Here is a 25,985-nt window from a genome sequence, read left to right as displayed (position 1 = left end):
TTGGCCAGAGGGGCTGATGGCGTGATATGGCAGCCTCGCTTCTGTCAGTCTGCCCCAGGGCAGCTGTGGCTACAACCGTAGCTTGCCTCCACCAGTGTGTGAATGCGAGAGTGAATGAATGTGGCATTGTAAAGCGCTTTGGGTGCCTTGAAAAGCGCTATATAAATCCAATCCATTATTATATAATCCACCCACTGTTATCATCGTCAATGCCCTGTACCAACATAGAGCAGAGCAGCTACCTGAACGCTACTCCAACAGAGGTTGATTATCTTGTTAATAAATTTACCTCCTCACTATGTACGTCTCTGGATACTGTAGCTCCTGTGAAAAGTAAGGTCTCAAATCAGAAGTACCCGACTCCGTGGTATAATTCTCAAACACGTACCCTAAAGCAGATGACTCGTAAGCTGGTAAGTAATGACTTCATGAACTTCTTCACAAATAAAATTTTTATCATTAGAAAATAAATTACCAATAATCATCCCACAGATGTAATATTATCTACAGCTACTCTTAGTACCATTGATGTTAAGTTAGACTCTTTTTCTCCAATTGATCTTTCTGAGTTAACTTCAATAATTACTTCCTCCAAACCATCAACGTGTCTTTTAGACCCCATTCCTACAAAACTGCTCAAAGAAGTCCTGCCATTAATTAATTCTTCGATCTTAAATATGATCAACCTATCTCTAATAATCGGCTATGTACCACAGGCCTTCAAGCTGGCTGTAGTTAAACCTTTACTCAAAAAGCCATCTCTAGACCCAGCAGACCTAGCTAATTATAGGCCAATCTCCAACATTCCTTTCATATCAAAAATCCTTGAAAGAGTAGTTGTCAAACAGCTAACAGATCATCTGCAGAGGAATGGCTTATTGGAAGAGTTTCAGTCAGGTTTCAGAGCTCATCACAGCACAGAAACAGCTTTAGTGAAGGTTACAAATGATCTTCTTATGGCGTGTGACAGTGGACTCATCTCTGTGCTTGTCCAGCTAGACCTCAGTGCAGCATTCGATACTGTTGACCATAATATCCTATTAGAGCGATTAGAACATGCTATAGGTATTACAGGTACTGTGCTGCAGTGGTTTGTATCATATCTATATAATAGACTCCAATTTGTACAAGTAAATGGAGAGTCCTCTTCACACACTGAGGTTAATTATGGAGTTCCACAGGGTTTAGTGCTAGGACCAATTCTGTTTACACTATACATGCTTCCCCTAGGCAGCATCATTAGAAGACATAGCATACATTTTCACTGCTATGCAGATGACACCCAACTCTATCTATGAAGCCAGGTAACACACACCAATTAGTTAAACTCCAGGAATGTCCCAAAGACATTAAGACCTGGATGGCTGCTAACTTTCTGCTTTTTAATTCAGATAAAACTGAGGTTACTGTACTCGGCCCTGAAAAACTTAGAAATATGGTATCTAACCAGATTCTTACTCTGGATGGCATTACCTTGGCCTCCAGTAACGCTGTGAGGAACCTTGGAGTCATTTTTGAGCAGGATATGTCCTTCAACGCACATATTAAACAAATATGTAAGACTGCTTTCTTCCATTTGCACAACATCTCTAAAGTTAGAAATATCCTGTCTCAGAGTGACGCTGAAAAACTAGTTCATGCATTTATTACTTCCAGGCTGGACTACTGTAATTCATTATTATCAGGATGTCCAAAAAGCTCGCTGAAAAGCCTTCAGCTAATCCAAAATGCTGTAGCAAGAGTACTGACAGGGACTAGAAAGAGAGAGCATATTTCTCCTGTTTTGGCTTCCCTTCATTGGCTTCCTGTTAAATCCAGAATTCAATTCAAAATCCTGCTCCTCACATACAAGATCTTAAACAATCAGGCCCCATCTTATCTTAATGACCTTGTTGTACCATATCACCCTATTAGAGCACTTTGCTCTCGCACTGCAGGCCTACTTGTTGTTCCTAGAGTATTTAAAAGTAGAATGGGAGGGAGAGCCTTCAGTTTTCAGGTCCCTCTTCTGTGGAACCAGCTTCCAGTTTGGATTCGGGAGACAGATACTATCTCTACTTTCAAGATTATGCTTAAAACTATCCTTTTTGCTAAAGCATATAGTTAGGGCTAGACCAGGTGACCCCGAATCCTCCCTTAGTTATGCTGCAACAGACGTAGGCTGTCGGGGGATTCCCATGATGCATTGAGTTTTTCCTTTCCAGTCACCTTTCTCACTCACTATGTGTTAACAGACCTCTCTGCATTGAATCATCTCTGTCTCTCTTCCACAGCATGTCTTTTATCCTGTCTTCCTTCTCTCACCCCAACCGGTCGCAGCAGATGGCCGCCCCTCCCTGAGCCTGGTTCTGCCGGAGGTTTCTTCCTGTTAAAAGGGAGTTTTTCCTTCCCCACTGTCGCCAAAGTGCTTGCTCATAGGGGGTCATATGATTGTTGGGGTTTTCTCTGTATCTATGAAGCGCCTTGAGGCGACTTTTGTTGTGATTTGGGCTAAATAAATAAAATTGAATTGAATTGAATTGAATTGTTTTAATTAAACAATGTTGGTCGGCTTAAAAGCATAAACTGCCTTTTTAAGATCATGCCACAGTATCCCAAACAGATTCAGGTCAGGACTTGGACTAGGTCACTCCAAAGTCTTCATTTTGTTATTTTTAAGCCATTTAGAGGCTGAATTGCTGCGTTTTGGATTATTGCCCTGTTGTAGAACTCAAGTGCGCTTCAGCAAGAGGTCACTAACAGATGGCTGGACATTCTCCTTCAGGATGTTTTGGTACAGAGCAGAATTCATGGTTCCATTTACCACAGTAAGTCTTCCGCGTCCTGAGGCAGCAAAGCAGCCTCAGATCATCACACTACCACCACCATATTTAACTGTTGGTGTGATGTTTCTTTTATGAAATGCTGTGTTACTTTTACACCAGATGTAATGGAATACACACTGTCCAAAAAGTTCAACTTTTGTCTCATCAGTTCACAGAGTATTTTCCCAAAAGTATTGGGATCCCCAAAATGCATGCTGGCATAACTGAGACAAGCCTTTATGTTCCTTTTGGTCAGCAGGGTTTGCAGCTTGGAACTCTGCCGTGTGAGCCATTTTTGCCCAGTCTCTTTCTTATGGTGGAGTCATGAACACGGACCTTAACTGAGGCAAGTGAGGCCTGTAGTTCTTTGGATGTTGTTCTGGGGTCCTTTGTGACCTCTTGGATGAGTCATCGCATGGAACAGTGGTGAACTGTTCCATGTTTTTGCCATTTGTGGATAATGGTTCTCACTGCGGTTCGCAGGAGTCCCACAGCTTTAAAAATGACTTTATAACGTTTTCCAGACTGATAGAGCTCAATTACTTCATTTCCGATGTCTTGCATTTAGTATTTATCCTTGGTTTCAGCTGTGTCTTTTTACACTCATGTATTCACCACTGTTGAATATCTTACTTTGTTTTGTTTTTTAGCTCTGCCCTTTCTACAGTATGTTAGACTTTTGGTATTTTCCCTATGGATAGATGGGCAAGAGTTTAATGTTTTAGATGTTGTGTTCACGGCTCTTAGATTTTCTTAGATTGTTTATCCAACCTAAAAAATGAATATTTTTTTGTGCAAATCACCTTCTGAGTGTACATTGGTGGCTCAAACCTAGACCTCACAACATGACAAATGTAGTAGTTTACTGTAATTCATACTAAAATATAAGAATTCAAAGAAAAAACAACATGTGGGTGAAGTTCACTTAACTATTGGCAGTTCTTATTGGTTATATCTTTTTATTTTTTAAGAGAGAACAAACACTTGATCTGACCTTAGAGTCTGTAGTTTACAGTGTGGATTCGTTGCTGCAAGCGACAGATGCTTCACACCTGAGTCCTGCAGATTGTTGTCACTCAGGTCCAGCTCTTTGAGACTAGAGCAATCGGATATGAGAACTGGAAACAAAGCTTCGCAACTTCTTTCTGAAAGGTTACAACCTCTAAGTCTAAGGAAAAACAAACAAACATAAACAAGAAGACAAAAAAAAAAACCCTGGTGATAAAGTGTATTCGTGTTTCAGAGACAAGATCTGACATTAGCCAGTATTTCAGCTAATAGCAGGACTGGCTAGAATTCTTACAAATATTATATTAAACAGTGACTTCTACTCCATTACTAAAAATTCAAAGGCAGCATTTTGTAGAAGAAGTCCATTTAATTAGCAACAGTTATTACTGTTTATTGTTGTTGCTTGTTGAAAAACAAAATACGACTTGATCTGACCTGAGAGATTCCAGTTTACAATGTGGACTCTCCACTCCAACAGACAGAAACTTCACTCCTGTATCTTGCAGGTTATTATTGTTCAGGTTCAGCTCTCTCACATTAGAGGACTGGGATCTGAGAAATGAGGACAGTGCTTTACAGCTTCTCTCGGAAAGGTTACAGCCACTCAATCTGAAAAAACAAAACAAAACAAAGCTATTACTACTGGTCAATACCTTATTCTGTTACTAGTAAACAGTAATCATAGGTTAAATATAAATATAGACTAGAACATATTCTTCTCATCAAGAGGTCGTGGGACCTCTGAGACCTATGCATTCTTTGACACTGAACATCTACACCAGGGGTCGGCAACCCTGGCCACACATGCCACAGCTGGCACGCGAAGGGTTAACTGATGGCACGACCATAGCTGGACTGGCCATCAGGTATACTGGGCATTTGCCCGGTGGGCCGATGGTGATTTTTTGTTTTTATGGGCCGATTTTTTCTAAGGGTATAAACAATGAAAGGTGGTAGATTGGCCAGATGCTGGCTGATGTGTAAAAATAACTCAGTTGTTTGGTGGTGGCAATGGCGGACAGGGGCCAGCAGTTGAATGAGGGAAAGGGGAGGAAGAGGGAGGAGAGACCTGAGGCGGCCGCCGGTCCGAGTGTCAGGTGAACTGAACTTCAGGTAAGAAGTTATGACCTGCAGTCTATCTGGGTCAGATATAAACCAAGTTTAAGTGTAGTTTATTTTTGTTGTTCTGACTTTTTACCGTCAGTTACAATAACTCGTACTGCGTACTAGCTAGCATTTCTATACAGCTGGGTGGGTGCTATGATGTTACTGATAGTGAATTTTATTTTATTGCCTTTTCTTCTCTCATTCTCTCCCCCTCTCTCTCCTGTTGTTACTTCAATCATGATACTGATCAATGATCAGCTGATCGGCTTTTCTCTCGCCAGAAAGAGGAAACCAGCGGATGTCGCGCTAAACAACAGCAGCTGTTGTTAGAATTTATTTAATATTAATTTCTAGTATCAGCTGATGTTTGCTGGAGCCACAGCTGTAAAAGCTGCTGGTCATGATATCGGTTTGGTTATCTGGTGAGAGGGAAACATGAAGATGAAACCAGGAGATGTTCTTACTGAATCATCAGAGCTGAACAGGTGATGGAGAAACAGGTTTACCTTTTAGGTGACATGAATGAGTTGAAGGGAAGTTATGAACTGTTTCTGAGAGATAAATAACACCAGGATCCTTTGTAGCTGACAGCTGGTAACTGTGCAGCAGCGGGTCTAGCAAAGTTTTGCCAGGGGGCCAGGTAGGGCATTAACAGGGAGAGGGGGAGCACAAAGAAATACTTTTCTTTCTTATTCTCATTGAAAATGTCTCGTTACAACCAAAGTTTTTATCTGACGTAAAATGTATAGAAATCATACATATACCAGCAAGACAGTGTGCATCACTGAAATTTCTTCCAGTCAGAGAATTTTGCATATAATTTAATTTTTGCTTGATGCATAAAGTTAAAAGATTAAAACTAATAAAGCAAGTTTTAAAAAGAGACTTTTTCATTTGATTATATTTTATATGATGGATTATGCAGAAAAAGTAGAATTGGGTTGAAAGATCTATCGCTTTATTGCCTATTCAGGTTGTAAATCATGTTTTTAACTGGATTACTTTTTTCCAGAAGTAATCAGTAATTAGTTACTGATTACTTTTTTCAAGTAACTTGACCAACACTGCTCCTGACACAAGAAGCAGTACCCTCCATGTCAAGGAGACTACAGGCCAAGATGAATGGAGGAAAGTTAGCCAACTATTAGAACTGTAGAAAAGTGTGACAAAGAAAAGGAAGCATCTAATAAGCACAACAAGTTGTCTATATCTCAGACCAGAAAATGCCAAGCAAAGACCAAAAGCTTTAGTTAACCGCTTGAAGAAGTATACCAGAGATATTGAAGCCAGGAGAATAAATCAAATTTTATCAAATATTCTCCACTTAACCATCTAGGGTGTACTCTCAGGGGCGGGGGAAGTGAGAGGTCACTAGGAAAGCTGCAATCACCAAATACCTGCAGAGAGTAAGTCACTGGAATCAAGACAACAAAGCTTCGTAACATGCATGGAGGATTTTACCATACATGGGAAGCCATAACCAAGTGGCCAGCATAGTATACAGGAACGCCTGTCATGAGTAGAGCCTAGAATTTCCAAGGCTGAAATCCAAATTGCACCCAAGGGAGGTTGACAATGACCAAGATAAAATCATACCAAATTATGCATACTGGTTATGCATATCACCTGACAAATCAAACTGGATTAATGTGTGAAGATATGGCCCTATGGCTGAATAAAATCATTGACTCAATTAATCGATGGATCTCTCCAAGTTCGATTGCCAGATCGTAGATAGTTATTTATATAGATAGAAAGGTATAAGTACGCATTTAATTACAGAGCTTTGTTGGAGGCTTGGACCACTGGCAGAAGCCTCAGAAGAGCCTCCTCTGAAGCAGAGTATTTCTTCAGGTCAAACACATCCAGATCTTTTTCTGATGACAGCAAGATGAAGACCAGAGCTGACCACTGAGCAGGAGACAGTTCATCTGTGCAGAGACTTCCTGATCTCATGCGCTGTTGGATCTCCTCTACTAGAGAACAATCTTTCAGTTCATTCAGACAGTAGAACAGATTGATGCTTTTCTCTGCAGACAGATTCTCACTGAGCTTCTTCTTGATGTACTGGATGGTTTCCTGATTGCTCTGTGAGCTACTTCCTGCCTGTATCAGCAGGCCTTGTAGGAGAGTCTGATTGGTCTGCAGTGAAAGACCCAGGAGGAAGCGGAGGAACAAGTCCAGGTGTCCATTTGGGCTCTGTAAGGCCTTGTTCACAGCACTCTGGAAAAAAAATTGCATTTCGAAAGATTTACTTCTTGTGAACTTCTTGGATGTTGTTTGTTGTTCCTCTTCCAGCAGATTGAGTCCAGAGTTGATGAAGGTCAAATGGACATGAAGAGCAGCCAGAAACTCCTGAACACTCAGATGGATGAAGCAGAACACCTTGTCCTGATACAATCCTCTCTCCTCTTTAAAGATCTGTGTGAACATTCCTGAGTACACTGAGGCTTCTCTGATATCGATGCCACACTCTGTCAGGTCTGATTCATAGAAGATCAGGTTTCCTTTCTGCAGCTGATCAAAAGCTAGTTTTCCCAGAGACTCAATCATCTTCCTGCTCTTTGGACTCCAGTGTGGATCTGTCTCAGCGCCTCCATCATACTTGACCTTCTTCACTTTGTCCTGAACCGCCAGGAAGTGGATGTACATGTCAGTCAAGGTCAGGGTAAACTTTGCACCCTCTTTGGTTTTCAGCACATCCTCCAGAACTGTAGCAGTGATCCAGCAGAAGACTGGGATGTGACACATGATGTAGAGGCTTTGAAATGTCTTGATGTGGGAGATGTTCGTGTTGGCGTTCATCTCATTGCTGAATCTCTTCAGGAAGTACTCCTCCATCTGTGAGTCAGTGAACCCTCTGACCTCTGTTACCATGTCAATATATGCAAAAGGGATCTGTTTGGCTGCTGCAGGTCGTGTGGTTATCCAGAGGCGAGCAGAGGGAAGTAGGTTCCCCTTGATGATGTTTATCAGCAGCACATCCACCGAGGTGGACTTTCTAGGGTCAGTTAGGTAGTTGGTAGTTTTGTGGAAGTCCAGAGGAAGTCGACACTCATCCAGACCATCAAAGATGAACACAACCTGGAAGTCTTCCAAGCTGCAGATTCCCGCTTCTTTGGTTTCAGTAAAGAAGTGATGAACAAGTTCCACCAAGCTGAACTTTTCCTCTTTCAGCACATTCAACTCTCTGAAAGTGAATGGAAATATGAACTGGATGTCCTGGTTGGCTTTGTCTTCAGCCCAGTCCAGGGTGTATTTCTGTGTTAAGACTGTTTTCCCAATTCCAGCCACTCCCTTTGTCAGCACTGTTCTGATTGGTTCATCTCTTCCAGGTGAGGCTTTAAAGATGTCTTCTTGTCTGATTGTTGTTTCTGGTCTGTCTGGTTTCCTGAATGCTTTTTCAATCTGTCTGACCTCATGTTGATCATTGACCTCTGCAGTACCTCGCTCTGTGATGTAGAGCTCTGTGTAGATCTGATTCAGAAGGGTTGGGTTTCCTGCTTTAGCGATCCCCTCAAACACACACTGGAACCTCTTCTTCAGATTAGATTTAAATGTAGATTGACAAATTCCACTCAAAGTTCCTAAAAGAATAAAGAAACAAAAAACATCAATGAAGTGCACATGATAATTTGATTTCTGTCAAGAAGGATTGAAAACATCTTGGTCATCTGCAAAACTAACTACACCATCACTATTTGGGGACTGCGCTCATGTATTATTTTGCCCCATTTAGTAAATCTGGCACCAAATCTGTAGAGAAATCTTCTTACTGCTCTGCAGACGGTCAGCCAGCTCCTCCTGCTTCATTCTCCTCAGGAAGTTAAGTGTGATCTTCACAAATGCCTCTCTGTTGCTCTTCATCTGGTCATCATCCTCTTTCTGACTCTGTAAGCATTCTGGGTAATCTGGACTCAGAACCTTCTGGATCTTCTTCAGCTCCTTCTTCACAAAAGTGATGATGTTGTCCTCCAGCAGCTGGAACAGAATACTTTGTGAATGACCCAATCGGACTAAAATTATGGAGCCAAACATCAGATCCATGTTGGACACACTGACAATCCACTGGTCTACAAAGAGCAGCATGGAGATGACTGTGAACAGAATAGATGTAAAAAGTAGTTGTTGTACATGTACAGACCATAAATATGGAGTCCAGGTGGGTTTGAGGCTGCTGGGCAGACTGACCACTAGGAACCTCTGAGCTCTCCTGGTCCACTCTGTGGAGGAATCATGAAGAATTAGGTCAAGCCTGAATTTCCCTGGAGTTGTCAAAATGTAATGATCCTGCCAATTAACCGAATTAACAGCTCAGCTTACTGTTTTTCTGTGAGAGTGAATGGCAGCAGTTTTGAGTTTTAGGGTCAGCACTCTGAGAAATTACTGTCAGTCAGTGGAAGTATTTCAGCGTTTAAACTGTGTCTCACTTTAAAAGAATCAGCTTTATTCAGGGTGTTTTAATTCCTTACTTATGTCCAGTAGAATGATACTTCCTTGAACTAAAAGTATATTTTACTGTCTGGTCACTGTTCACAGACAAAGATGGATTCCAGGAGTTTGTTAGGTTTCCAACTTTTACTTTCCAACCTGCACTCCAGGTGTGCAAAGCTTGTAGAGATTTATTGCAACAGCTTTTGTAGCTTTGATTTGCTTTAACTGCAAATCAAGGGTGGTTCAATAAAAGTACTGACTCAGGGATGGGGGGCTGCATACATCCTGTATGCATTGCACACTTTTCAGATTTTTACTTGTATAAAAATGGATTTTAATTTACGCATTCATTTCTGTTGATCTACAGCATAAAATCCCAGTAAAATATGCTTAAGTTTGTGTTTGTACAATATGGAAAGGTTCAAGGGTATGACTACTTTTACAAGGCACTGTGAGGGAGAAAAAGCCATGTCAATTGTTTTTTTGTTTAGTTTGTTTTCTTTTGCCGAATCTGGAAATATTCGTAAAACTATCAATTAACACAGAGCTCTACATTAGTAGCTGTGTACTGGGCAGTGCAGAACTGTGGTTCACAAAGAATGCATTCAAGTGCACCATTTAGTGTAGGTCACCTGTGTTTTAGCTCAGCTCACAGTCAATGTAGGTACATGTGTGTAACAAGATGCTCGATATGGAAGTTGATATGGAAACTTTTATTTTGCTTCTTTATTATAACTTTGGCTTTTAGAAGGCCTCTCTGAGTTTTCTTTTTAAATTTCAGTTCAGTCCTTGAACACATCGGGGGTGGTTAGGCTACTTAACACTGACCTATTAAAAAAGGCGCCAAACTCAATGGATGAACAAGTGTTGTGCCTACACAAAGAACCAATTTTAACTTGTATCTCTGAGAACTTTGTTACTAGCACCTTGTTTTAAATACACATAAAACACAAAAACATATAAAATGGTATTTTCATGCCAACAAGGGGATCCCAAAGGGTTATTAGCCGAAAACTTGGCATCTTATACTTACATCAGAAATAGGAAAATCTGTCCAGCAAAGACAACATCCAACATTTCCAACTACATCAAGCAGTTAATCACCTCTCAAATGGTTTATGTTACTAACAGCTCACCTCTCTGCAGCAGACGACTGCAGTCCTTTAAAATCAATACGGTCATATTTAGACTGATCACTCTTTAAGGACACACAGCTGGGTCCAGGTTCAAGTCCAGCAGGTCTCTCGTTGATCCTGCAGGAGAGGAAAATTTTTTCTTTTCATTTGCAGCCAGAGAAGCTGATGAAGAATTAGAATTCTTCATCATCCCAAAGAGAAACAGGTTTTCAGGCTGAGCATGAGCAGAAGGAAACTCCAAACTAGTGTTAGCAGTGTAAGAACAGAGCGCCACCCAGAGCTAAACACAGTCATTTACACTGTGCAGGACTGTTGATGGTCCTACTGTGAGCAGCAGGAGTTTAAATGTACATGTTGGATAAGTTTTATAGAATAAATAAATTCCTCGCTCAGTGACTTCCTTTGAGTGGAGATAATTGATCTGCATTTCAGGAGTGGGACACATCTCATAGACTCCCCCTCTGGTCCTCAGTCTATATATACAAATCCTGCCTCAATCTGGCTCTATGATTTGGTGGGACTGGCCTTTAACAGTAGAGCTCATCAGTCTTTCCCAAGAAACTATTTAAACTATTTAAACCCTATAACTAATGGTTTAACTGAAATTAAACAGTTTGATGAGTAGCAGCTATTTGAGGGATTTCTTAAAAACAGTAATGGCTTTATTTCATGTAAGAAATAACTCATCTCACAATTAAAGTCACTTTCCAACCTGCATTGTATACAATAGTCACTAAAACATTCAACGTACTAGCCATATATCTGATAAAACATTGTCAAATAATTATTTAAACATGGACTGAACACTTATTTTTATCCAGCATTAGTATTCAGTAGTATACTACAGTTTCAATAAACTCCACCAATTTAATGTCTAAGATGAAGAGGAGCAGAAACATGCATTTGTATCCTGGATGTTTGACCTGTTTTTCTGATAATTAACTGGAAAAAAACTTCATGAAATGCATTCTGGGTAAATTTTAAAAACAGCCATACCACTACGTGGGACAAGTTGATGCTCAAAACAGGTTAGAATATATCTCAAGTGTCATTTTTACGTATATTTTGATATCAGGCTCATCTTGTACCCATGACTTTTTGCATCAAAATAAGTTTGTAATTTTAACTCACTAATTGATGCCCTTTTATTTTATCCACTTGCAGTTGCCTGCAGCGAAATTGAACTGTCAGCTAAGAACTGTCAGTGCTTGCTTAAGAATTTTTATGCTCTCATAGTTTTCAGTTCTTGTTTTGTCAGTTTGCACTGTTGTGATGGTTTGTTTGGGTATTTAAAGTTTATTGAAGTAAATCCTTTCTCTTCAGGTATGAGCCAGGATGTTTTCCTCCTTATGAGATTTTACCTTTAATTAAATAAGTTACCTCATAAACTACACTAAGGATGCAAGTAAAACTTAACATCCTAGATGTGAAATTAAAACAACCTAGTATTAGTTTCTGTCATTAACACTAAAAAGTATGCTCAAACCTTTCAGTGTTATTGACAGACAACAAAAACACATTAAAAAGGATAAGGCTCTGAGAAGGTTAAGCGGGAGAGAATGGATGGTCTCCAGGTGTGCAAAGCTTGTAGAGATTTATTGACACAGCCTTTGTAGCTTTGATTTGCTTTAACTGCAAATCAAGGGTGGTTCAATAAAAGTACTGACTCAGGGATGGGGGGCTGCATACATCCTGTATGCATTGCACACTTTTTAGATTTTTACTTGTATAAAAATGGATTTTAATTTACGCATTCATTTCTGTTGATCTACAACATAAAATCCCAGTGAAATATGCTTAAGTTTGTGTTTGTACAATATGGAAAGGTTCAAGGGTATGACTACTTTTACAAGGCACTGTGAGTGAGAAAGAGCCATGTCAATTGTTTTTTTGTTTAGTTTGTTTTCTTTTGCCGAATCTGGAAATATTCGTAAAACTATCAATTAACACAGAGCTCTACATTAGTAGCTGTGTACTGGGCAGTGCAGAACTGTGGTTCACAAAGAATGCATTCAAGTGCACCATTTAGTGTAGGTCACCTGTGTTTTAGCTCAGCTCACAGTCAGTGTAGGTACATGTGTGTAACAAGATGCTCGATATGGAAGTTGATATGGAAACTTTTATTTTGCTTCTTTATTATAACTTTGGCTTTTAGAAGGCCTTTCTGAGTTTTCTTTTTAAATCTCAGTTCAGTCCTTAAACACATCGGGGGTGGTTAGGCTACTTAACACTGACCTATTAAAAAAGGCGCCAAACTCAATGGATGAACAAGTGTTGTGCCTACACAAAGAACCAATTTTAACTTGTATCTCTGAGAATTTTGTTACTAGCACCTTGTTTTAAATACACATAAAACACAAAAACATATAAAATGGTATTTTCATGCCAACAAGGGGATCCCAAAGGGTTATTAGCCGAAAACTTGGCATTTTATACTTACATCAGAAATAGGAAAATCTGTCCAGCAAAGACAACATCCAACATTTCCAACTACATCAAGCAGTTAATCACCTCTCAAATTGTTTATGTTACTAACAGCTCACCTCTCTGCAGCAGACGACTGCAGTCCTTTAAAATCAATACGGTCATATTTAGACTGATCACTCTTTAAGGACACACAGCTGGGTCCAGGTTCAAGTCCAGCAGGTCTCTCGTTGATCCTGCAGGAGAGGAAAATTTTTTCTTTTCATTTGCAGCCAGAGAAGCTGATGAAGAATTAGAATTCTTCATCATCCCAAAGAGAAACAGGTTTTCAGGCTGAGCATGAGCAGAAGGAAACTCCAAACTAGTGTTAGCAGTGTAAGAACAGAGCGCCACCCAGAGGTAAACACAGTCATTTACACTGTGCAGGACTGTTGATGGTCCTACTGTGAGCAGCAGGAGTTTAAATGTACATGTTGGATAAGTTTTATAGAATAAATAAATTCCTCGCTCAGTGACTTCCTTTGAGTGGAGATAATTGATCTGCATTTCAGGAGTGGGACACATCTCATAGACTCCCCCTCTGGTCATCAGTCTGTATATACAAATCCTACCTCAATCTGGCTCTATGATTTGGTGGGACTGGCCTTTAACAGTAGAGCTCATCAGTCTTTCCCAGGAAACTATTTAAACTATTTAAACCCTATCACTAATGGTTTAACTGAAATTAAACAGTTTGATGAGTAGCAGCTATTTGAGGGATTTCTTAAAAACAGTAATGGCTTTATTTCATGTAAGAAATTAACTCATCTCACAATTAAAGTCACTTTCCAACCTGCATTGTCTACAATAGTCACTAAAACATTCAACGTACTAGCCATATATCTGATAAAACATTGTCAAATAATTATTTAAACATGGACTGAACACTTATTTTTATCCAGCATTAGTATTCAGTAGTATACTACAGTTTCAATAAACTCCACCAATTTAATGTCTAAGATGAAGAGGAGCAGAAACATGCATTGGTATCCTAGATGTTTGACCTGTTTTTCTGATAATTAACTGGAAAAAAAGTTCATGAAATGCATTCTGGGTAAATTTCAAAAACAGCCATACCACTACGTGGGACAAGTTGATGCTCAAAACAGGTTAGAATATATCTCAAGTGTCATTTTTACGTACATTTTGATATCAGGCTCATCTTGTACCCATGACTTTTTGCATCAAAATAAGTTTGTAATTTTAACTCACTAATTGATGAAGCCCTTTTATTTTATCCACTTGCAGTTGCCTGCAGCGAAATTGAACTGACAACTAAGAACTGTCAGTGCTTGCTTAAGAATTTTTATGTTCTCATAGTTTTCAGTTCTTGTTTTGTCAGTTTGCACTGTTGTGATGGTTTGTTTGGGTATTTAAAGTTTATTGAAGTAAATCCTTTCTCTTCAGGTATGAGCCAGGATGTTTTCCTCCTTATGAGATTTTACCTTTAATTAAATAAGTTACCTCATAAACTACACTAAGGATGCAAGTAAAACTTAACATCCTAGATGTGAAATTAAAACAACCTAGTATTAGTTTCTGTCATTAACACTAAAAAGTATGCTCAAACCTTTCAGTGTTATTGACAGAAAACAAAAACACATTAAAAAGGATAAGGCTCTGAGAAGGTTAAGCGGGAGAGAATGGATGGTCTCCAGGTGTGCAAAGCTTGTAGAGATTTATTGACACAGCCTTTGTAGCTTTGATTTGCTTTAACTGCAAATCAAGGGTGGTTCAATAAAAGTACTGACTCAGGGATGGGGGGCTGCATACATCCTGTATGCATTGCACACTTTTTAGATTTTTACTTGTATAAAAATGGATTTTAATTTACGCATTCATTTCTGTTGATCTACAACATAAAATCCCAGTGAAATATGCTTAAGTTTGTGTTTGTACAATATGGAAAGGTTCAAGGGTATGACTACTTTTACAAGGCACTGTGAGTGAGAAAGAGCCATGTCAATTGTTTTTTTGTTTAGTTTGTTTTCTTTTGCCGAATCTGGAAATATTCGTAAAACTATCAATTAACACAGAGCTCTACATTAGTAGCTGTGTACTGGGCAGTGCAGAACTGTGGTTCACAAAGAATGCATTCAAGTGCACCATTTAGTGTAGGTCACCTGTGTTTTAGCTCAGCTCACAGTCAGTGTAGGTACATGTGTGTAACAAGATGCTCGATATGGAAGTTGATATGGAAACTTTTATTTTGCTTCTTTATTATAACTTTGGCTTTTAGAAGGCCTTTCTGAGTTTTCTTTTTAAATTTCAGTTCAGTCCTTGAACACATCGGGGGTGGTTAGGCTACTTAACACTGACCTATTAAAAAAGGCGCCAAACTCAATGGATGAACAAGTGTTGTGCCTACACAAAGAACCAATTTTAACTTGTATCTCTGAGAATTTTGTTACTAGCACCTTGTTTTAAATACACATAAAACACAAAAACATATAAAATGGTATTTTCATGCCAACAAGGGGATCCCAAAGGGTTATTAGCCGAAAACTTGGCATCTTATACTTACATCAGAAATAGGAAAATCTGTCCAGCAAAGACAACATCCAACATTTCCAACTATATCAAGCAGTTAATCACCTTTCAAATTGTTTATGTTACTAACAGCTCACCTCTCTGCAGCAGACGACTGCAGTCCTTTAAAATCAATACGGTCATATTTAGACTGATCACTCTTTAAGGACACACAGCTGGGTCCAGGTTCAAGTCCAGCAGGTCTCTCGTTGATCCTGCAGGAGAGGAAATTTTTTTCTTTTCATTTGCAGCCAGAGAAGCTGATGCAGAATTAGAATTCTTCATCATCCCAAAGAGAAACAGGTTTTCAGGCTGAGCATGAGCAGAAGGAAACTCCAAACTAGTGTTAGCAGTGTAAGAACAGAGCGCCACCCAGAGCTAAACACAGTCGTTTACACTGTGCAGGACTGTTGATGGTCCTACTGTGAGCAGCAGGAGTTTAAATGTACATGTTGGATAAGTTTTATAGAATAAATAAATTCCTCGCTCAGTGACTTCCTTTGAGTGGAGATAATTGATCTGCATTTCAGGAGTGGGACACATCTCATAGACTCCCCCTCTGGTCCTCAGTCTATATATACAAATCCTGCCTCAATCTGGCTCTATGATTTGGTGGGACTGGCCTTTAACAGTAGAGCTCATCAGTCTTTCCCAAGAAACTATTTAAACCCTATCACTAATGGTTTAACTGAAATTAAACAGTTTGATGAGTAGCAGCTATTTGAGGGATTTCTTAAAAACAGTAATGGCTTTATTTCATGTAAGAAATTAACTCATCTCACAATTAAAGTCAGACACAGTTGTTTTCTTAACATTCTGTTAATCTAAATGTTACATTTTGGGAAATTCAGTGGGAAAAACATTTTGCTCCCCTAACAAGTAACTAATTCTTGGATGAATAATGAAATCTTATTCCTGCTTAAAACCACTCCCACCTTTTTCTTTTTGTTTAACAATCAAACAACATCAAGCAGTTAAATCAGCTCTCAAAGAGTTCATGTTATTAACAGCTCACCTTTCTGCAGCAGACAGAGGCTGGACTTTAAAATCAACTACTGCCTTCATAGAACGGTCACTCTTTACGGACACACAGCTGGGTTCAGGTTCATGTTTGCATTTACTTCCTTGTTTCTTCCTGTGAATAATGATGGAGCAGTGATGTGAGTGCTGAGCTGTGACATGGAGAAGAGTCATGGACAGTTAGAGATGGTCATCTCACCTCTGAGCTTTGGTCTGGCTCTCATGTTCCCCACACAGGGTGGCTTTAGAGGGAGGGGCTCCCTCCTCTCTGTCCTCACACTGATCCATGCTGCTGAATTCACATCAGCTCACACACACTTTCTACCTTCATATGCAGAGGAAACACAAATCATTCATGTTCACATCATCTAAAATCCTAATTTTCTTCAAATATCAGCAACTTTATTTCTTTGTCAGCTGAATTTGTAATTTGTATTTAAGTGCATTTTTTCCTATTTTCCCTGTTTCAAACTGAAATACTGAGAGCTAAATAACATCTATAAAATCTACAGTTTGACTGAGGTGAATTTCTTTCTTCTTTTTTTAACAGATAGAAATTGATGCAGCATATTATTGTATAAATACTTTATTGTGCATCAACATCATCTGTATTATTTTAATACAAATAGTATTTTCAAAGTACTGATCATCAAAAAAAGCTGAAAATTTCATTTTTGCATGTTGCAGTTTAACATCTGACTTATTTTAATTCAGTTGTTCACGATATGTAGCCATTTTTAAATGGTTTAAGGATTAGAGGCTGAACATAAATTTTCTTCAATCTCATGCAGTGAATATTACATAAGAAACGCAACACCTAATGCACCAGCCACCTTTCCTTGTGAAAACCCTTTGTTGGAGCACAGGCATCGACTTTGTGATGCATGCTGAATCAGTGCTACATCTGTTATAAATAATACTTCATAAAGTCCCACATAAACCCAAGTCCTCCTGTCTGCTGCACACCGAAACGTTCAGCCAAGCAATGTGGTTTATCATATAACATTTCACAAAACAAACTGTTTTAAAACCAGTGTTATCCAGTCAGTTTTATTAACAACATGCAACAAGTGACATGAGTTTCTATTTGGAAGAAGTCAGTTTGTGACACAGTATTTTAAATCAGGCCTACATGTTTAATCTATATCTAAGCTACATCTATAATAACATTATAGATATAGTAATAATAATATCTCCTGCTTTCTCCTTAACACAAGTGGACCTCTGAGTCTCTCGAGCAGCTGTTGTTGTGTCAGTGAGGGGAGAGAAGCAGCTCCACTCCGCCTCCTCCACAGACTGATGGAGGCAGGAAAAGCTGCCTTCAGTCATCAGGAAGTGGATCCACAGTAATCCACAGAGTTCAGCTGCTCACCATCAACTAACTCTGCTGCTCTGAACTCAGTAACTCAGTACCGGACTCTGATCACACACTAACAGGAAATTGGATTTGAGATGACTCGTGCTCTAGTTCAATATATTGTTGTTATTTGAGTATTATATTGTTCCCTGCTACTTCTGAGTTTTGTTCTACATGCTCTTATGATCTTAGTTCCCTTTTGTGTCTAGTTTGTCCTCATCTTATCTCTGTGTCTTGTTGTCAGTCTCCTGTGGAAGTCAGCCTTTTCTCCATGTGTTGTTACCTTTCCTGTCATGTTTCTAGGTTTGTCTGGTTACTTTTGTGCCCGTCTCTATAGTTCATCTTGTTTCCACAGTCAGTCAGTCAGTCTATGTTTGTTTACCTTTCTATCAATGTCAAGTTCATATATCTTATTCCTGGCCTCTGTGTGTTACCCACTTCCTCTTTTGACAATCCCTTGTCTTGTGTGTGTCAGTTCTGTTCTGCTGTATTCCCCAAGTGTGCCAAGTCCCCCCTAACCCCCCCCCCCCCCCCCTCTGTATATAAGGTCTGTGTCTCCCTCTGTGTTTTGTTTCGTCCTCCTTTATGGTGTGAGAGCGTCCATCCATCTGTTTGTAAGTTAGTTTTTGACATGCACTGCCTCGCCCTGTTATTATTAAGGTTTTGGTTGTTCTACCTTTTGCCAGCCAATAAAACTTTTGATTTTGGGTTTACTTTTATCTGTGAGTCCTGCATTCTGGGTCCACTCTCTGCCTGCCACACATCCACAATCCACAACAGAGGGTTTCTGCCTTGGCGTGTGTTTTTCTACCTCCAAACACCCTATGCGGGTGTTTGTGTTTTTGTTTTTTTTGTCCCACAAAGCATTTGGAAAATTGTTTATAAAATAACACAAGCACAGACATGTTAAATAAAATGTTGTTACTTCCCACGTATTGAACAAATGTTGACTTATTTTCAGCAGACTTGATTTGAAGTTTACTAGGACCCTTTTTTTCCTCCTGTGAGCCTGATTGTCTTCATCTGAGCCCTCTATGATTGTGTGGGTTTGCTCAGCTTTTCACTGGCCATCCCCCTTCTTCATTCCCTTAGCCTGCCGGCTCTTCACCAGCCTTAGAGGTCCAACTCTCCAGCTCCCCAGTGTGCTCCTCAACAGCTTAGTTTTTGGTGGAAATGTGGACTGAGAATATAGAGCCCGCCACCACTGGGCCCCAAGCTATCTCTTCCAGGTGAAGGTGGGGCTCATGTTGTCGGTTTTACACACTGCAGCTAGAGCCTGTGTCTGGGTCTGCATTTTGTTTTGTCTTTTGGTTGGGTCCCAGAAACCTCTTATTGTGTTCCTGAGCCAGCTGACTCACAGACTGCCAGTTGTAGACCTGCGCTTGCTTTCCAAGATACTGTTGCTCTGCCCATGGTCCCCCAAGAGACTATCAGCCACTGGGTGTCTCGACCAAGACTGAGGACCCTGCTCTCAGGGTGAGATTGTGTGTATTGCTGAACAGCCCCACACACGAGCTTTCTGCCCTCTCAGAGTCACTTCCATCACCCTCCAGATGGTTTCAGTTGCCTGCATCACCAGAGTCCAGTCAATCCACCAGAAGTGTTCCATCACTGCTGTCTTGACTGGCCACCTCCTCAGTAAACCGGGCACTCCATTACTGGCCTCTGGTCAGTCCCCTGAACGGGTCTCGTTCAAAACTGTCTCGTTGTTTGTGGACTCTTGTCCTCCCTATTGTTTTCCTTTTGTTCAGCTGCTTGCTGGTACTGAGAAGGTTTCTGTTTCTCTGTGTTTGATGAGCTCTGACTTCTGTAAATATGTAGCCTGTATGTATGAAGAGGTCAGTGTTGCCTAAAATGTACAGTGCTTAACAAATTTATCACACCACTAGTCATAAAAACCAAGCACAGATCTTAACTCTGTCACATTTATCAGGCAGAAAGAAAATTCCACTGTGCCAGTCTGAGTCTGAGGTAATCAAACCTAATATTTAACCACTGAAACCTTTCCGTTCAGGAATTCAAGTGAATGACTGACATTTGTCATTTTAACAGTATAGCTTTTTTTTTTTTATAGCAGTATAGCGGAATACATGTACCGCTGTTATGTATTTAAAATACAAAATATGAGTAACTGTATTCTGTTACAGTTACCGTTTAAAAAGGTGGTATTTAGAATACAGTTACTTTGTTAAAATAAATGGATTACACGGCGGTACTTTCCTGTTTCATATTGTGGCGGGTCAGAACTGTTTGGGTTTTGTTTGACAGCTACGTTCTGTTGTTCCAGGCAGCAGCGTTACGGTTGCCATGGTTACAGGGCGACACGCTCTCTCTCTCTGCATGTTTCCTGGGTGAGAGAGGCCTTTTTGTTGTTGTTGTTGTGCTAAGCTAATAGGCAGAATGCTACAGGTATAGCTCTAAAGAATGTAGCATCATGGGCAGTGTAGTCCGTGCTGCAGGGAGAATGGACTGCCATACCCGTTATGTGTCTGTGAGCGAGGGAGGGAGAAAAAGGAAAAGTACGAGCTGTCATCGAGCAGAAACGGGAGCTGGAAGCATGTAAATATAATAATAACCACTGCAGCCAAGAAGAGAGCCTGACGAGCCCAGCTGTAAGTAAGCTATTAAGACTCGACTGTACACCGTGTTCGTGTTTTCCTCCGAAACAATAAGTTCTGTTGGAGCAGCCTTTCAACGCCTCTCTCTGTCTCTGCTAGCAAAGTTGACCCAGACAACAAAGTAAAGCTAGTTTTCGGCTACGAGCCGACACGAACCCACCGTATTAGCCAGAGGTCCCTTTACTACGGTTCGGAGCCGCGGACCTTCAGTAACAGTAATAAATCACAGCAATAGTACATTCATGTAGTTGTAAACAGCATGATAATATATTAAGTAATCCAAAGTATTCAGAATACGTTACTCTCATTGAGTAACGTAACAGAATACATTTTGGGACATGTATTCTGTAATCTATAGTGGAAAACATTTTAAAAGTAACCTTCCCAACACTGGAAGAGGCAGATGGAGTTTGTGTCTCACTCATGTAGTGACTGTTGTTGTTAAACAGACACCATGACAGAGATCATAAAGGTCTCCTGATGTTAGAAATGAGAGCAAAGGCAGGAGCTGTGTGGACTGTGTGTAGAAGATTAATATAAAGATAATGAAGGCTACAATTTGATACCAGCACACTACAGTGTATCTAGCAAATACTTTGCCTCTCGCCCTATTGTAGCATGGATAGATGGATGAAAATACTGTAATTAGTCCTGTATGTAATACAGTGGAGCTGAGCTTTGTCACATTTTCAGAATTCAACATCTTCCCATCCTCAGTAGTGTGTACTGCTGACTGAAATTCAGGTATCTACAAACAAGTATGAAACTCCAAACTTACTGTACTTGTTACCAGAGATGGGCAGTAACGCGTTACTTGTAATAAAAAAAAAATATTTTATGTGCTGGAATGTGCAGAAAATAGGTTTAAATATTAAACTAATTTCTCCCAGTCAGAGAATGTTGCATATAATTAAATTTTTGCTTGATGCATAAAGTTAAAAGGTTAAAACTAATAAAACAAGTTTTAAAAAGAGACTTTTCTATTTGATTACATTTTGTATGATGGATTATGCAGAAAAAGTAGAATTGGGCTGAAAGATCTATCGCTTTATCGCCTATTCAGGTTGTAAATCGTGTTTTTAAAAAGTAACTAAGTAACTAAGTAATTAATTACTTTTGAAAATAAGTAATCAGTAAAGTAACAGGATTACTTTTGGGGGGAAGTAATCAGTAATTAGTTACTGATTACTTTTTTCAAGTAACTTGACCAACACTGCTTGTTACTGAAAAACAGGAGAGCTACTATCAGGAGTCACAGCTCAACCTTAATGAAAAAAGAGACAGGGAGGAGAGGAGGCAGATTTTCACAGTAAGAGGAAGTAAAAAGACAAAAAGGAAAATAGAAGCATTCCTTCTTAAAGCAAGAGTCACGTTCATTGAACAACGAATGCAATAAACAGAAGTCATCTTTACTGCAGCTCATGATTCAGAAACAACAAACACTGCATCAAACACAGAGTAAAAGTTTCTCCAGCTGAAGCAGAAAAAATGTCCCTTTAATGAAAACAAATCACATGAACGAGGAGCTTCACTCACAACTTTTCCTTCATCTTAATGCAGCTTTTTACTGTTTGTGTACAAACTGATCTTTGAGTCTTACTTCAAACTGGAATCAACTGCAGCTTCTTGTCTTTGCGTATGTGTGTGCGCGCGCAGGCCACACCTTCATGTCTTCACTCAAAATATGCTGTCTGACTGCTCAGACTGAGTTTAAGTCAAAGGAAAGTTTACATGCTGACTTGTAAAGTCATGAAACCTTTGTCTATTTCTGTCACAGCCCACCTCCAAAGTCTGTGACAAATGAGGTAGAGCACACAGTCTGTAGATGATGCTCACAGTTTTAATGAAGCCAAGAAACCACAAAGGAGTGTGTGTCTGTCAGCAAATCACTGTGTAGAGTCTGAATGAGTGTATGAATGGGACTAAACACCAACTCCAACAAGGAGCTGAGTGAGCCAGGCAGAGGAAGAGGGAGTGAAAGGATGTCTGTGCTGGTACAATACTGATATTTTATTTTGGAAAGACTAGCAGGAAACAGAAATACACTGCTGTGTGTGGCTTTAATGGAGAGACGACAGTTTTCTTCCAGGAAAATGAAACATCAGCTGTTCATCAAATTGTCTGATTCTATCAATCAATAATCTATAATCATGTGGATTTGTCTTCAAACACAAGAGTGGTCAAAGTTTGTCCTGAAATAAGAGCTGAACATCTGGTCCAAACATCACTGATCAGAAACTTTCAGTTTCTTTAAACACCAACAACAAGATCCACTCCACACCTGGACACTAAACACTGACACACAGGTGAGCGGCTTCCTGGAAGGACGCAGGACTCCACCTGAAGCAGGACAGGTGGGAGGAGGAGATTTTAGATTAGATTAATTTCTGAATAGATTTTGTTTTTAATTAAATCAACAGAATTATTTTATTGTAAGCCTGCATATTAGTGGTAACAGTATTTATTATTTCATTGTAAAGACCAACATGAATTTGATAAAATAAAAGAACCTCATTTTCATGGCCTTCATTCAAAATGATCCAAACTGTTTCTAAACTTTTGAGAACAGTCTTTTCAGACATTTCAGTGTTGCTCCTGAATACAGCACACAGAGGGACTTTCGCCTCTTCAGTTTTCTGCATGACTTCAGTCTCTTATTTTCAAATAAACGTTACTGAGACCATGAACAGTACAACAGGCCTACATAAAGATGATTGAGATGTGGAATTTAGAGGATTTAGGAAAAAAAGGTTCTCAGAGCTGCTGTAGAAACACTGATCAAAGTCCTTTTAAGTCAAAGTCCTTATTTTAAACTGGTATTAACTACATACTCACATGCAAAACTATTGGCTGATATTAACATTGAAACGCAGCTTAGAGCTTAACACATTTGACCAATACCACAAAATTTACATGAATTCACGCATTTCACACAATTTTTAATAGTTCAGCTATTTAGCCAAACTATATTTATGTTACAGTTTTACAGTGACCATGAGTTTGAAGTGCATTTTCTCAGCTTTTTTTTTTTTTTTTTTTTTAAATTCAAACAGCCCAGCAGTCAGTTTGAGTCACATTTGAAATGTAAAACCTGTTCCACAGTCCTGTTTTGGAGTGAATAGGCTGTTGGAACAGAGCCAACAGTTTATGACACAGTAGTTTTAAGCCAGTGAGTGAGTAAGGCCAGTGATCTAAATATAAGCTATAAAATGATGACAATAATAACAACAATAATAAATAATAATAATAATAATAATAATAATAATAATAATAATAATAATAATAATAATAATAAAATAATAAGTTCACTATCTCCCGCTGTCTCTGTGAATATAAAAAAGCGGAGCTCAGACTCTCTCCTGCTCGTTTGGTGTGTCCGTGTTAGCCAGGAAAACGTCACACACTGACTTTAATGGAGAGACCAGAAATAAAAACACACACAGTCTGTTGAGTGACAAAACCAAATATGATCTGAACAAACAGTAAAGTTCCTAAAGGCAAACTGTTAAAGGAGGAAACAAAGCAAACTTACAGTTTCTTCAAACACACACACCAACAACAAGCTCCGCTCCACGAAGTTCAGGAAAGAAAGAGAAATACCCAAAGAGGCATTTGAGGACACCTCGGTATATCAAAACCCTGTGTGGTGCGTTCAGGTGAACCTCGGAAACTCCCAAATCTCTGACAGGTTGTGATTTTTTTCTGTTGGTTTTCCTGTTTCATTATCTCTTTTATTGAGAAAGCAATTGAACACAACAGTAGTATGGCTATTTACACTGTCTTTGCTTTCACATTTTTTTTTAACTTATAGTTGAAAAGAAAAAAGAGAAAAAAAAAGAAGGAAAAAAATGATAAGAGAAAAGGGAAAAAAAGGGGGGAGAAAAGAGACTTGGGTTAAGAGGTAGCAGGGCGGGTAAGTTCGCATATTACGCATATTAAAACAAAAAAAAAGCATGGTTCATTAAAAATAAATCACACCTCACAGGCTTAACATAATCTGTGCATTTAGACCATATTCTGTAAAAGGTATCCCTCTGAACTTTAAGAGAAAAAGACAATTTTTCCATCGTATAGATGTCTTGTACAGAATGTATCCAATTTTCCATCGTTGGTGGTTCAGGCTTAAGCCATCTCCTCGTAAGAGGCTTTTTACTTGCAGCCAGTAGGATATACATGAGTCTTCTATCATTGGAATTCAGTTTATCCACTGGTACTTACACAAAAATATGGTCTCAAAGGTTAAAGGAAAAACAAATGAAAAAACATTTTGTAGATGTTCATGGATTAGAGACCAATACTGGCGAATAACTTTGCAATCCCAAAAGATATGGAAATGGTTAGCTCCATCTCCCCCACATCTCCAACATTTGTCACCAGTTCCCCGATATCTTTGTTGAGCAGGGGTGATGAAAAATCTTTTGATGCCTTTCCAGCAAAATTCACGCCAAACATTAGACCCAGTGGTAGCCCACTGTATCTTGCATGCGTGGCCCCAGCTCTCCTCTGTAATTGACAAATTACCTTCTTTTTCCCACATTGCTTTAATATACACAGTGCTGTCGTTTTTACACCGCAGGATGCTGTTATATAATTTGGAAATAATTTTGCTTCGTGCTCCAGATTTGGTTAATAATAAAAATGTTTCTACAAATTGTAATTCGTTTAGGTTCACTTTTAAGTTTTGATTAAAATAATTTCTGACCTGTAGATATCTAAAGAAGTCGTCTGTGCCTAAATCAAGTTTACTCCTTAAAGATTCAAAGCTTTGAAATGCCCCTTGTGGACAAATGAATAATAATTAGTTATACCTTTTGAAATCCAGTTTTTGAATCTATTATCGTGCTGATTTGGGGTAAAATCTGAATCATATGCACACCATCTTAAAACCTTGGAGGCATTTTCCAAACCGCAAATTCTTATTACTTCTTTCCAAGCAGATATGATAATCTGCCATGTGTATTTTATTCTGCAATTTTATGTCCGATATTAAAGCTGTAACTGGTATTCCTTTGACTATTGTTCCTTCAACATCTTTCCATCTGGCGGTGTAATCTGGACAACAGAGACATATCAATGGTCTTAACTGAACTGCACAATAATATTCTCGTAGACAAGGAAGCCCACGACCCCCCTTTTCTTTCTTTAATTGGAGCGTTTATATTTAACTCTAGCTTTTTTCCCGTTCCAGATATATTTTGACAATACTCTATCCCATGCCACAAACTGTTTTTGTGGTATGGCAATCGGTAAAGACTGAAACAAATACAGCAGTCGGGGAAGAAAATTTAATCTGATTGATTCGATCCTGGAGTGTAGGTCCAGAAACGGAATGGTATTCCATCTTTGTATATCTGATTTTATAGATTCATTTAGCGGGGCATAGTTGGCATTGAACATTTTGGTGAAGTCATGATGTATTACCACCCCTAGATACCTAATGCTATCTACATCCCATTTCCATTTATAACGATTCTTAATTTCGATTGGTGGTTCACAGTTTTAAGTT

General features: G+C 39.2%; 1 protein-coding gene across 1 annotated transcript in view; it reads right to left on the bottom strand.

Annotated features, from left to right (window-relative positions):
- The window catches only part of LOC102788625 (uncharacterized), a 43,683-nt gene extending 19,622 nt beyond the window's left edge, over positions 1 to 24,061 (bottom strand). The window contains exons 1-11 of the mRNA XM_087852858.1: positions 24,012 to 24,061; positions 16,704 to 16,829; positions 16,500 to 16,619; positions 15,583 to 15,699; positions 13,036 to 13,152; positions 10,493 to 10,609; positions 9,067 to 9,145; positions 8,699 to 8,903; positions 6,703 to 8,509; positions 4,251 to 4,424; positions 3,799 to 3,972 (exon numbers count right to left, since the gene is read on the bottom strand). Coding sequence (XP_087708984.1) covers positions 3,799 to 3,972; positions 4,251 to 4,424; positions 6,703 to 8,509; positions 8,699 to 8,903; positions 9,067 to 9,145; positions 10,493 to 10,609; positions 13,036 to 13,152; positions 15,583 to 15,699; positions 16,500 to 16,619; positions 16,704 to 16,792 — 2,999 coding nt within the window. The 5' untranslated portion in view covers positions 16,793 to 16,829; positions 24,012 to 24,061. The remainder of the gene's footprint in view (positions 1 to 3,798; positions 3,973 to 4,250; positions 4,425 to 6,702; positions 8,510 to 8,698; positions 8,904 to 9,066; positions 9,146 to 10,492; positions 10,610 to 13,035; positions 13,153 to 15,582; positions 15,700 to 16,499; positions 16,620 to 16,703; positions 16,830 to 24,011) is intronic.
- Positions 24,062 to 25,985: the final 1,924 nt, after the last annotated feature.

This window comes from Neolamprologus brichardi, chromosome 15, assembly GCF_056152115.1.
Source record: "Neolamprologus brichardi isolate AB-2024 chromosome 15, ASM5615211v1, whole genome shotgun sequence".
NCBI classification, from domain to species: domain Eukaryota; kingdom Metazoa; phylum Chordata; class Actinopteri; order Cichliformes; family Cichlidae; genus Neolamprologus; species Neolamprologus brichardi.
Note: the sequence above shows the minus strand (reverse complement) of the source record. Positions and strands in the feature narration are given on the sequence as shown.